The sequence below is a fragment of the Macrobrachium rosenbergii genome, chromosome 17 (genome assembly GCF_040412425.1).
Source record: "Macrobrachium rosenbergii isolate ZJJX-2024 chromosome 17, ASM4041242v1, whole genome shotgun sequence".
Classification (NCBI taxonomy): Eukaryota; Metazoa; Arthropoda; class Malacostraca; order Decapoda; family Palaemonidae; genus Macrobrachium; species Macrobrachium rosenbergii.
The window spans coordinates 7,644,950-7,658,769 of record NC_089757.1 but is presented as its reverse complement, the minus strand read 5'-3'; the positions used below and the strand labels follow the sequence as shown (position 1 = coordinate 7,658,769).

General features: G+C 35.6%; 1 protein-coding gene across 3 annotated transcripts in view; it reads right to left on the bottom strand.

The window, feature by feature from the left end:
• The window catches only part of Papst2 (PAPS transporter 2), a 35,625-nt gene that overhangs the window by 338 nt on the left and 21,467 nt on the right, over positions 1 to 13,820 (bottom strand). For all 3 annotated transcript variants that reach the window (XM_067119518.1, XM_067119520.1, XM_067119519.1), the window contains exons 6-8: positions 11,655 to 11,845; positions 10,123 to 10,304; positions 1 to 5,485 (exon numbers count right to left, since the gene is read on the bottom strand). The exon at positions 1 to 5,485 is cut by the window's left edge and continues 338 nt beyond it. In XM_067119518.1, the coding sequence (XP_066975619.1) occupies positions 5,305 to 5,485; positions 10,123 to 10,304; positions 11,655 to 11,845 (554 nt within the window). In that variant the 3' untranslated portion in view covers positions 1 to 5,304. The remainder of the gene's footprint in view (positions 5,486 to 10,122; positions 10,305 to 11,654; positions 11,846 to 13,820) is intronic.

Here is a 13,820-nt window from a genome sequence, read left to right as displayed (position 1 = left end):
TAATTTCCTAATGATCAAATACTATAGATGAATATTGCCATTAAGCTCAGGTTCCATTTACTTTACGTAAAGTGGCTCTGTAACGTAGTACCTAAAGTATGTCAGCAATGTGATACAAATTCCTAAACAAAGCTGCTGAAAAACTTACTACTGAAACTTAGTATACAGTCTTACCATGGTGACATTGTCTAATGTAATGTATGCCCACTTCAAAATGACCACATAAGTTACAGACAGACACACACACACACCTTGCAGTTCTGTTTAGAAGTAGACATTACATTCATCTTCCTAATGGAAATGTGAATGATGCCATCAGTTCTAGAAACCTGCTTATAGGTTTACAACCTATTGGAAGAATGAGGAAGAACTGAGGCTTCTGTAGCAGTCTTCTTAATCTATATATTTTTTTTAGCACCACCTAATATACATTTGATAGATTGGCAGAGAAGTTTTTTATCAGAGGAAATTGAATGAAGGCCTTATCTTTTGAAACATCTAGTTTGGAAAATCTTATTGGCCTGTCTTGAGAGAGATGGATCCAGAGCATTTACCTTCCTGATCCAACCCCACCAACAAAAATCCTCTGGATTCCCAAAGGAGTGTTTGTTTCTCAGTCCAAGTTCTGTTCCTTTGTGGATTATGAAGATAAATGCTTTAGAGATAAGCCTGCCACTTCATTCTTAAGAGAACCCCTCATCCTAGCCTTAGATGGTGCCTACGGTATTGCCATAACTGGAATTTAAAGGCAAAATGATTTCTACTGATCCCTACCCAGAGTGATCTGTCCATCTGTAAAGCTGACAGTGGAAGGTCTCAAATCATGATCCTGGCCATATCCATGGAGATGTTGCTAATTCTTAAAACCTAGTGTACCCTTTTCCAGTGGTATCACACTAGTCATTAATTTTCTCTTCTGCTTTGTCAGAAGTTGGCTACTGTGTAGATTGCTTGCACATGGATCATGACAGCATCTGTGCAACCCTACTGATTCAATTGCTGTGATTTGAACCTACAGTAATCATAAATCTTTGGTCTTTCATTACTGTTTTATTCCAGTGAATAATGTACTCTGCCCTCACTCCTTGTCACCAAATGGACTAAGATTTTTGGGGCTACTTGAAGGTATTCTGAGCCAATATATCTAAATGTATAAATGACAATGTGTGAAAAACTGCCATTATCATTATCTAAATCTGATTAGTTAAGCTCATCATACTCATCCCAAATTACTATCCATTTACCATCCTTGCAGTCAAAACATTCAATGCAGAGAGCATCTCATACCTGAAAGTGTTAAGATTTGGAAACTTAAAGCCAGGCAGATTTAGTCCACTTCACCTAATGAGACTGATGAACCACATGCCTGTAAAGAAAGTTGGAAAAAGCCTGGCACCTGGAAAGGCCCAACTGATTTTGCCATAGATGCCAAAAGTATATAGATTCCTGAACCATCCCTGCCTTGTTCCTGTTTGATTTCCTTTGCAAGAACAACAAGCAATGTCAACATTTTGTCACGATGGCCATGAATACTCTGCATGCTTGCATATCTGTAATAATTGGGAAAAGGCTATTCACAATTTCTCTTCCTGTTTTCATCCAGGAATGACTCCACCAAAGACAAAATATTGGAGTGTATCATGATGGCAAGAGAGTTTAACACTGTCTTCTCTGCTACTTCTATGGAAAGGGTCAAAATATACAAGAAACAAAAGGTACCAAAAATAAAAATATATGACAAAGAGCAAAACCTGCTATAACAAGAAATACATTACAAACACAATCAATATCAAAATACCATGCATCATGATAGTGCTAGATAATCAATAAAACAGTGAAAATTAGAGCAAAATTTTTTCTTTTAAACAACCATCCCTCCTAAAAATACAAAATCAAACTACATACCAAACACATCTAACAAAGTTGATGGATTAACTCTATGCACAGAAATGACATTTAATGATTTTGCAAAAAAGAGCTTTGAAACACAAAAGGATGAAAAATTAAATAACATACAGTTCAGTCAATTCTCTGTGGATTCTGCCACTTAAATGTATACAGGAACAGTTTAGAAATGGATCACAGTCCTGGGTATGTGGGGGTGCTAAGAATCTCCTGATTTAAAAATGCTAAAGACAAGTCGGAAAAAGGATATTGGAATATAAGAACACTGAATCAAATTGGAAAGGTAGAACAAGTAGATAACGAATTAGAGGTATGGACTGGACATCATAGCTGTTGGTGAATATGGTGCAAAGCACTGGGAGGAGAGAGTGGAAGGGTGTAATGTATATATTTATTCAAGAAGAGGGACTGACTGACTGGAGAGCAGTGAGTAGTAGATTATTGCTGGCAAGATTTAAATCAAAATAGTGTGCTGCCTACCAATGAATGAACACTTCAAAGAAATGAAAGATGAATTTTACAAAGAACTGCTAAATGTTACAGGCGAAATGCCAAAAACAGATACAAGAGTGGTTGGTGTTATGAATAGAAAAGTTGTTGGGAATAATGAAGGTACAGTATAGAGAGAGACTAATGAAAATGGGGTGTAATTCTGTGCTGCAAGTAATTTGGTGATTAATGGTATTTTTTCCAACAAAAGGACTCCTCTGAATACAACTGGACTTCTCCAAATAGCAGTCACAGAAACCAAATATCTCGCATAGCTACTAATTGAGAAAAAGAACACCAAGGAAGCTGGGAAGAAATGTCAGCAGTGATCACCAACTTGCCTATAACACACTAAAGTTAAAATAAAAGTATCCAACAAGAGAGTTGACAAAGTATCTGGGTTTGATACATTAAAGCTTCTTGAAGATGAACATCATGAGGCTTTTGCAATTGACTGTCAGAATAGATTTGCAATTCAAGAAACCATATCTGAGGAGGAGCAGACAATGAAGGACTGGTTTGACATTTTCTGCTAGAAAAGAAGTACTTAGACATGGGAGTGACAAGACAGAAACCTCCCAAGGGTACAGTAAAGAATATTACAAAGGCAAAATGTAGATTTAAATAAATTTCACAGAGAAGATGAAGAACCCTACATAAAACATGCTAAGTCAAGTCTATATAGTAAAGTAAAGTGATGATAAGGAAGAGATAAGAGTATATTTGAACAAAAAGGCTGATATATGCAGTGTATGTAGGGAAAGTTACTGGTATTACGGTAGCCCACAGCATTATTAATGAAATACCTATGGGTAAAAGAAAAAGAAAAATACCTGTCAAAAGGACAGATGAGTTAATACTATCAGAAGAATGACAATGGGAGGAACATTTTTTGGGGTCCAAAAATAAGACATATGACAGGGATAATCTGATTTATATAACGTAAACTGACAAAGACCCAAATATGCTTATGGAGGAATTCCCAGTTTTGAAGTTGAATCAGTAATAAAGAAACTCAAGAGATGGAAAGGTTATGATGGAATCATTGCAGAGATGATTTCAGCGGAAACTGAATTGACATCTTGTGTGCTAACGAGACTGTTATGCAGCATGTGTAAAGAAGAAATAAAGCCAGGTGATTGGCATATGGAAGTCATAGCCAGGATATCAAAGAAAAGTTGCCAGACTGAACTGCACTGAGTTCATTGTACAGTAATGTAAATATTCAGTATGCTCATCCTCAGAAATAAACAAGCTGGTGTTACACATTTTGTGCTGCAGTGTATGGAATTTATAAATCACCCAATGACTAATTGCAAGAAAGCAGTTGACAGCATCTACAAACCAATACTGCACAACGGAAGGTCTTACATCACTATTACATTCCTGCAGATTTGTAAAGCTAATTGAAATTATCCATGAAAGGTAGATGTCAAGGTAACTTGCAGTAAATACTGGGATGCTATAAGAGAATACCATTTCCCCTATTCTGTTTGCACTTCCCAAAGAATTTATAATTAATAAAAAAGTGGTCAGAGATGAACAGAGGTTTAGATTGATGACAAGTGGAGACAAAAAATATGCAAAGGATGCAGTTTTAATAAACATTAAAATGCTTGCCTAATAGACTGCATCATTTATCTACAGAAAGGCACTCCATAAATAAATCTAAGAAAAACAAAGGTAAAGAGAACAAAGTTTGCACAAAAGGACGACATAACATTAGATGGAGGAAGGATTTTTGCACAAAAGGATGACATAACATTAGATGGAGGAAGGATTAATGAGGTTGAATCTTTCAAACATCAATATCCAGAGGTTCTCCAGAGTTGAAATTTAGTGAGAATAAAAGACATCAAATAATGAGCAGGGTGAATATAATTTGGATATCAAATTGAAACTATACAACAAGATTATATATATTTAGTACAACCTCTGTAACTATCTGGATGTAAACCGTGGTATAATAATGAAACAATAGAAGATTTTGTTGATTTCAGAATAAAGCTTTCAAGAAGAATGTTAAGAGTTATATGGCAGGGCAGAGTTAAAAATGATACCATAAATGAAATTAAATAAGTTCCATACGAAGTTTAGATAATGATGCAAGGGAGGAGGAGTTGGCTTGGACATGTGCTTCGCACAATTCCTGGGAGGACAGTTCTTTAAGTATTAGCTGGGAGATCCAGTAGGCACCAGGAAAGTTAGAAGACCTACTGAGATGAGAACCGAAAAGGTAGGCTGGAGGTGAGCAGAGAGTAGTGAGTGGAAAATAAAGTACTGGAAAGAGACGAGTGGTGGAGTTTCACAGAGGCCTGTTTAGTTACACAGAGCTGGAAGTATTGATGATGTTGATGATGATGATGACAATGACAATGACGACGATGATGATGATGACGATGATGATGATGATGGTGATACATTAAAAGCACCACTACATAGCTTGTCAAAAGCCAGACTGGAAAGCAAAGCAAGTCTCCCTGTATGTTTGATGGGGGAGCTTGCACTAAGGGGAAATGTTACCCACTTTTTTTAACTATAGTTTTGTTTTATCATAAGGTCTAATTCTATACTCCCTGCCTTGAACTATGCGTAATGGTCCTAATAAAAGAAATGTATTCAAGTAATTTGTACAAATGTATAACATTTTCTTGAATACTTCATTAAAAATACTATAGCACTGAAGTTTCAATTAAAACACATCTTACGCAATATAAAAAAAATCTCACATAAATTAAAACATTCACGCTAGCTTTTATATAACTGTCAATTATTTATTTCAGAATAAAGAAAATTATTTTATCAAAATCTACCTTGATGAAAATTATGCACTACAGTGATAACAAAATCACTCATAAATATATATTACAAATATTTGAACATCACAGAAATTTCTAGATTTAACAGCAGCTAGACTTGCATCATTACTTTGTCACTGTCTTTAATACTACTTATTTTAGGGGCAAACATTCTCTGAACACGAATATAAAATTGCTGTAAAGACACAACAACAGAAACTGATCCCATTTTTTTCTTTGCATAGATGTTGAGATATATTCCTAATACCACCAGCAAACCTCCCCATATATAACTGAAAAACAAAGAACACTGACATTAATTAAACAGTTTTACCTTGGTTACAGAAAAAAAAAAAAAGTTTTTTATGTACAGTCCTCTGATTTTTTGCATGATACAATCATCATCAAGGCCAGCCAATAAATGTGAGACTTCCCATGCTAAGGGAAGACCCAATCTGACCCACTGATGCTTTAATTCCTTAATTTTATTTAGAACAAAGTTGTTTTTCATCACAACTCCAGTAATCATATACAGTAGCACTGCAGCTTAACAGATTTCAACTTTTTGGAGTATGTGAGTCTGGAAAAATCAAAATCAAATTTTGTAGTTTACAGAATAATCTGGAAAGCAAGCTAGACATAGCAGCAGATGCTGAAATGAACATGGCTGATGTTTACCTGTCTGAACCTGTAAACCTGGGTTCTTCACTGCCTAGTTACTACCTGTCTCACAATACGTACTCTCTATACTTTTTCTTGCTTATTCAGTCATTGTTTTTGTGTCTATGCTTTTGTTGGTAGTTGTTGTGGTTATTTTTTTCATGTTGAAAGTTCTAAAATATGGTACAGTTAACTATTGCACTGTTCTTACCATAACTGTTGAATTTTCATAAAAAACTCATTACAGTACAGTATAGGCTAAAAGTGGATGCATCATTTGATTAAATATCATACAATTTCAAGAATACATCTTACAGTACATCAAAGTACTGCAGGGTGTATTCTTGAAATTCTATGATATTTAATTAAATGAGGTGTAATTACACTCGTGTAACCCACTGACTTAGGACTACCCTAATGTGGTGAGGGGGCTCTAAAGCCCCAGGAATTTGTTCCTGGGTTTGAGTCCAAGAGTCCCATATATCATTATATATTTCATTGGATTAATTTTGTGGAATTTTCCACTTTTGCTAAAATTTATTGGACCTGATAAATAGAAGATATCATAGCTGGGACTGGGTTTATATCCGAAGCTAAACAGTGGGAACTGTAATAGGACCATCAACTACCCGAAAATGTTTGGACCTGAGAGGTATCACATTGATAGCTTAAGGGTGGAACTATTCTTTAGGGCTGGGCCATGGATTCCAGGGGGTCTGGTTCTGGGGATAGGACTCTCGGCATTCTATCCAGTTTGCCCATAATACAATTAGGGTGGGGATGATTGTATTCTTGTAATAAATAAGTCACAGGTACTCTGTTCAGGCAAATACAGGGGCTGAGGGACAACAGGGATGGTTTTCCATGCCAAAAACTCTCTAATCAAAAGCACTTTATGACAAGGTGCATTGTCATTATGCAGAATCCAAGTACAGTATCTTTAATGTTTGGCCTTTCACAAGCAACCCATTTTTGCAGCCTTTCAAGAACCCCACAGTAAAAATGCTGATTGATTGTCTGTCCTTGACGCACAAATTCTTTATGGACAACGCCAGTGCTGTCAAAAAAGCAAATGAGCATGATTTTAATTTTTCATTTGCTCATTCTTGCTTTTTTCAGCCATGGTGAGGTTGCAGTGCCACTCCTGACTATGGCATTTTTTTTTTTTTTTTTTGATCATACAAGTACTCAAAGATTCATGATTCATCACCCGTAATGACGTTTGTGAGAAAATCTTGGTCATTTTCAATCCATTCCAGATCACAGCACACTTCATTCCTTTTGTCTTTTTGCTCGGGAGTGATATTTCTGGGGACAATTTTCACACAAATTTTCTTCATTCCCAACTAAATTGGTCAAAATTTGATGAATGGTTGTGGTTCAAATTCCACATTTTCATCATTTCTTGAAGTTGATGGCCTTCATAACAGAGGATCATCTTCAACCAATTCTAATCCTTCTGAAAATGCTCTGAACCATCTGAAAACCCATACTCTTGAAAAAGCAGTCTCCCTGTAGCCCTGTTGAAGTTCTGCACAAGTTTCAGTGGTACTGCTGTGCTCGCTCATTTTCAAGACACAAAATAATATTTCCTTGCAAAACATCCACTTACAGTCTACCTGTTAATGCCACAAGGTTGCGGCTTGAACTGAAGCTATCAAAATCACTTTGTGAAATGTTCACTCACAGTCTGCCTGTTAATACCACGAGGTTGTGGCTTGAACTGAAGCTACATGGGATGTTGATGTTGGACCACCATAAAGGGAATCTGACAATGTTACCAGATCCAACGCTATGAAACTTAGTCTCATTGCTTTATTTACAGTCTAAAGACACTTAAGCAAGAAACTTTTATCAGAGACAGTGATAAAATCCAAATTCTTAGCCAATAAAAAATTCATAAAAATGCTGATCAGGTTGTATGCAGACAGACCACAGACCCAGGCTGGGGTTAGTACTGCAGTTGTGCATAATAATTAGTCTTATGTAGGTAAACTATCCAGTAATGCTTGAATTTTTATGGCAGATCTGACAGCCATGCTAAATCTTTGGAAACTGCAAACAAAATGGAAATCAGAGATTTTACTATTTATTCAGCATGTCGTCATGGAGAGAGAGAGAGAGAGAGAGAGAAAATGAGTTCCGTTTACATCAGTAAAACAATTACAAATGCCAGGACAACTTTTTTTTACACAGTACATATTATGATAATAGATCATTACTGAGGGATTTCACTTTAACATTTTATTGATATTTGGCTGTGTTTACATTAATATTAATATTTGATGAAAATCAGTAAGTCACTTTTTTATCATAGTGATGTATCTAGTACCCAGCTTAATGCTGCCCAACCTGGCTGCATAACTTCCGATTTTTTTTTTTAATATTTTTGAAAAGCGCCACTCATAGCTCAGATCCCAGCTCACATTTTGAAGTAAAAAATCAACAGAGTGACGGATATTGGTTCACTCATACATCAAGGTATTACTGTACTACCAAAGTGCTCCGTTTTCACCTTACCAGCTTGTCTGCAGTTTCTCATCAGAAGGCAGGGATAGCTTCTATGTAAGAAGTGTACCTGGTGAGATTAAGGAAGGCTTTCCTCTTCTATGCACTGGCAATTCAGACTGGCTTCTGTTCCAAAGACTTTGAGTCTACAGTTTTCACCTGAAGAGATCCCATCAGTAACTGCTGCTCAATGTACACAATGTGTCTGCTCCAATACTGTCTCAGACTTGAAAATATCCTGCTTCCAAGGTCAAGCAGGCAACATTCACAATCTGTGAACTTCAGTACAGTGCAGGCAGAAAGACATCCTCAACTGAAAAAAAGGTATCCAGAAGGATCAACACACCTCTCCTGGATCCTTCAGTTTGAAGTCACCTCTTCAAGTACAGATAGTTCCAGCTGTGACTGTCATAGTGATGGAAGAGGCTGCAAAGGAGTGCAGAAAGGGAGGCAAAGGACTCATAAGGCAGAAAATCCTGTATCAACAACAGAATCAGATGAAAGGTCACAGAAATTCTTCATGGTAGAAGATTTGAATAAAAAAAAAAAATTTATACTATTAGTAAATACCTTTATGACAAGATAGTCAGCAAAGGGCCATGTAGATGTGGAAAAGAGGAAGTGGTAAATTTAACACTACTTATCAAAGGTAACAAAAGTTTTAACAGATACTTCAAAATATTTGTTAGCTTGGGAATACTGGATTTTGAAGAAGGTATTGAGAAGGCAGTAAGAAAGAATAGTATGAGAGAAGCAATGGCTTTTAAATAAACTATCATACAAGTAAACAGAAAAAATGTTATGCTTATATGAGGAACGTTTTAGTTTGCAAGGCCTAGTACAAAGACGCAATAGCCATGAGCTAGAGCTAAGAGAAGATCAAAACAAGAGGTTTGTTTATTTCATGGGTGCAAAAGGGTTATTAATCTCACGACATAACACAGGTAAATTCACCAATGCATACCCAAATACACTAACATACTACATAAAAAAATTAATTAATTTACTATTCATAAAATGTTTGACTATCTTTGGAAAAATGTGACACTAGATGTTGATAACTTTCTAACATTCTAGAATCAACTTTTAAAATGCTAAGGTAAAATTTTCTGCACTAAATGCACTCTTGAACTGGGGCAAGCTTAGGAGTTTAATTTCATAAATAGCTATTCAATGCATACCAAGTCCCAAGAATACAAATAAATGCATATCAGGTCCCAAGAATACAAACACAAATAAACACATTACCCACCTATAGAGCAACAGATAAAATAATAACTGCATAATACAGTACAGGTAGTCACCGGTTAACGGCGGGCTCAGTTAATGGCGATCCGGTTTTACGGCGCTTGTCTAGCGAAGAAAATTGGCAATTTTCAGCGCTGAAAATTGCTGATTTCCACTTATCGGCGCCAATACATACCTAACAGAGGCGCCAATAACCGAAAATCGGCGCTTTTCGGCACCGATAAGCCCGAAAATCGCCGAAAAAGCACCAGAAATCGCTGATTTTTGGTTAGTGGTGATTTTCGGTTATCATCACATCCCCAGAGCAGAACCCCCACCGATAACCGAGGACTGCCTGTACGATCTTGTTTTAAAGCTGAAGAGGTATATCTTACAAAATTTTCATGCTCAAGTGCTATAATTCATATCTCACACTATTCAAATCAATATTTCAATAGGAAGCTAACAAAATATACAACTGAATGAGTAAAAATACAAGGCAAATTTACTTATACATAGTTATTAGGATACTTACTGTATTGTGAAAGGTTTACTGAAGACCACAAAAGAGAGACAAATAGTCAGTGCCTTGCGGAATGTGGTAACCGTGACAGCAACTAAAGCACCATATAAAGTTACAAATGTTAGCACTACCTGCACACCACAAAATCCTGCTGCAGAAAGCATTACACCTCTACCATAAACTTCCCATGGATTCTGAAAGAAAAAATGTCAGTCACAAGAATAAACTAGATCCTAGGTTCTACAAGAAAATATTTATTAGGCAGAACCATTCTAAACTAACCTGTAGGTCAAGTAAGCTAAATCAACAGGAGGTCCTTTAAATGGAAATGATTTGAGAAATCTAAGATTAAGTCATTTAGTTATTACTACATAAAATGTGCCTACATTTACATGATTCAAACTAAAATAAGTCGTTAAATTATTATGGAAGCTTCACAGAAAAGGTGGAAGAAAAGAAAAGAAGGCTCCTATGTGAAATAGAGGAAATCTTAACCAAGGAAAACTACAGTAAAATAGATATGAAAATCAGTTGAGTGGATAAAGTTTACTATGTACATAGTTAATCCAACAACAATGTGGAGAAATATGCATGAAAGATTAAGAGGAAAGTGCATGATACTTTAAAGTAACATTAAAGCTTCTCTGAAATGTATGAGCAATGCCAAAAACATTATTGGAAAGGCTAATTCATAATTTAACTGTGAAGGGAAACAAAAACCTCTAGTCCTGAACATTGACATATTGACACATCACACCATTTCAACAGAATGTAGTGCACACTGACGCAAAGCAAGTAACTACAAGTGAAGAGTAAAAAGTTCTCCATCAAAATGAAGCTCTATGAGTCAACAAACAAATATCATCCGAAAATGATCAACCACAATTATAGCACCCTGGTTAAAAAACTTCTATTTTTGGGCAATTTTGTCCATAAAAATAAATGATGGGAGGATAATAACTTACTAAAAGGAGAAGAATATTGTAACTAGATTAAATTACAAGATATGAAACTTCTGATACCATAATTCTTTACAAATTGTACCCAAGTTTCTGGCAATATTAGATGAACTTTTTTTTTTGTGCTGAAAACCAAAAATACCCAAGCTCAAGAAAACAGTAGGTAAAGAGTATTATAATATATTCAGATTTACAGTGCAGTGTTACCTGTACATAGGTAACAAGGTACAAGATTAACTAATCATCAAGGTCCTGGTTCAGTTGGAGTTGAGCCTCATACTGCACTGACTGCACTTCTTACTGAAATATTTAAAATCTGCTCCAGTTAGTCACTGAATATATTCACATTACCAACAAGCAAGAGGTGTACCATCTGTATGAATCTTATTTTCAAGTCCCTCAGCTAAAAACAGCGCCTGTCTCTAAACAACCATGTAAAAATCTGGCATGCAAAACAAGCACCACTTAAAACAGTGCATTAATTTAGAAATCCAAATGTTAAAGATAAGAAAACAATTATATTTTCTTGTCTATTTGAAATTGCTGAGTCTTTTTTTGTAGTATTGATAAATAAATAGTACTCACCATGGCAGCAAACGAAATTGCAGATATCAACTGGTCGCTTAGGAGAAGACCAATAAAAATTATCACAAACCCAATACTGTATGAATAAAAAACTACATGGGTTGTCCCTTCATTGTATTTCTTCATGGCTCCTTCCTGAACATTTCCAATGATGGCATCACAAAGCAATGCCATGCTTACTAACACAACTCCTGAAAAAAAAAGTAATATGTTTATATTTCAAGGAAATAAAAATGTAGCATTGTACGCAAACATGAATGCACATAAACTGTATGCAGTATTTTCCAAGACTGATACCTGTACATTTGGCATATTCCCTACTCAAAACATTCTTCATATAAAACAATAAACATTTTGAAAATAAGAAATCTCATTCATCACCCTGAGATGCCATCCCACTTGAAAATTGATGGCCACCCAGGTAATGTGACATCTTACAAGAAAGAATCATCCTTCCCCTAAAATACAGATTAATAGTTCTACATACACTAAAAATATTGTATTTCCCTATTCAATTGGCTACCATGAGAACTTATGTTGGTAGCACTATACTGGAGCTAACTGATACTTTTAGCAAAAACAAAAACAAAAAATTGCAAGAAAACATCTACTGTAATTTACAGTTTGGAAAGTCACAGGTTTATTAAGCCCATTAAATGAAAATAGTTGCTAAGTAGGAAAAACTATCACTCTTTTTACACATGCCATTATGCTTGGTCAAAAGTTGTACTTTAAAAGTATGCAAGATATTGCTTGGGCAGTCAAGTTCCTTGTATAATTTCCTGAAACAACAGCTCTGCGTTGGTTGGCAATCAAGAGATGCAGGCTAACTGGAGTGGAGGAGCAAGTCAACATTATCACCATCATTAATGTTTCTGTGTTAGATTTTTCCTCTACTAAGCTGTTTCATTTGCTTCTCCAGTTTCTTTTATCTTGGGTTCTTACCCTCTGGAGGACCATTTGGTGTAATTCATTCCTCACACAAGCTTTGTTTTCATCATTTTCTGGACCTTCCCACACAGTCAACATCATGCTACTTCTTAGAATAACTGATCCCTTCCATTTCTCATCACAAACCAAACAGGTCTCAGTCTATTCTCTAGTTTCTTAACATGACATCACTTCATTACTTTCTCCAGATCCCCTATGCCTGCCGAGAGCAACCAGATTTGCTGAACAGCAGCACCAATATGCAGTAAATGTGCCTCACTGTAGAACTTCTCAGTTCCTGAGGTCCTATATTCCTCTCATTATTGGACTGTGGAACAGTCTCCCTTACGATGTTGTGCAACTGAACTTCAAAAGTTCAAGTGAAGATGCAGTGCATTGCTACCCTATTCTCCTTGCATTTTAATATATGTTTATCTATTTATTAATTTATTTTTTCTTTTTTAATGTGCAAGATCTCTTCTCTCTTTATTTCCCCTTACCTCATCTTACTTCTTCCTAATGAACACCATATTCTTTGGAAGCTTGAATTTCAAGTCAATGTCCCCTGTGGGCTTGTTCCATATGAAGAGGGTTCATCTTCTAAATAATAATAATAATAATAATAATAATAATAATAATAATATAATAATAATAATAATAATCAACTGCGATACAATCCTTCTAGTGTGCTTAAGCATCTCTGGCAGTCAAGCTTGCCCAAACTCTCCTCCATTTTCTTTTCATGCCTGTCTTTCTTTTATAAGAAAGCAATGGTTGTGTACACTTGTTACAAATTTTTTGCTATATTGATAGAATACAATGGTTCTCGGCATATGAATAATTTATTTGTATTTTCTTATACAAAGTAAAATTTTCGAAAAAACAACCCCTCACATGTGTATGATTGTTGACATGCTTTTTACACTTGGATCTTGAGTGCAAAGAGAAAATTAATTATGCCACAACACATCAACTTACTGTTGGTATACAGCAGAATTTAAATTTTAATCCAATAAACATGAGGATTTTTCAAACAAATAAGTAATGAGTAAAGAATGCAAGTATGAAAAGGAAAGAGAGATCAAGTAACTTTTCACAAGAAAGTCGTTTAAACAAACAATCCAAGGCCTGCAGAAGCTGAACGCGGCGCCAGTGTGTTTCATGACGAGGGGATGAGTTACTTTTACAGTGCTAAAAAATCGTAAAAAGCAAGTGTCACTCAATAGGTTTTTTTAC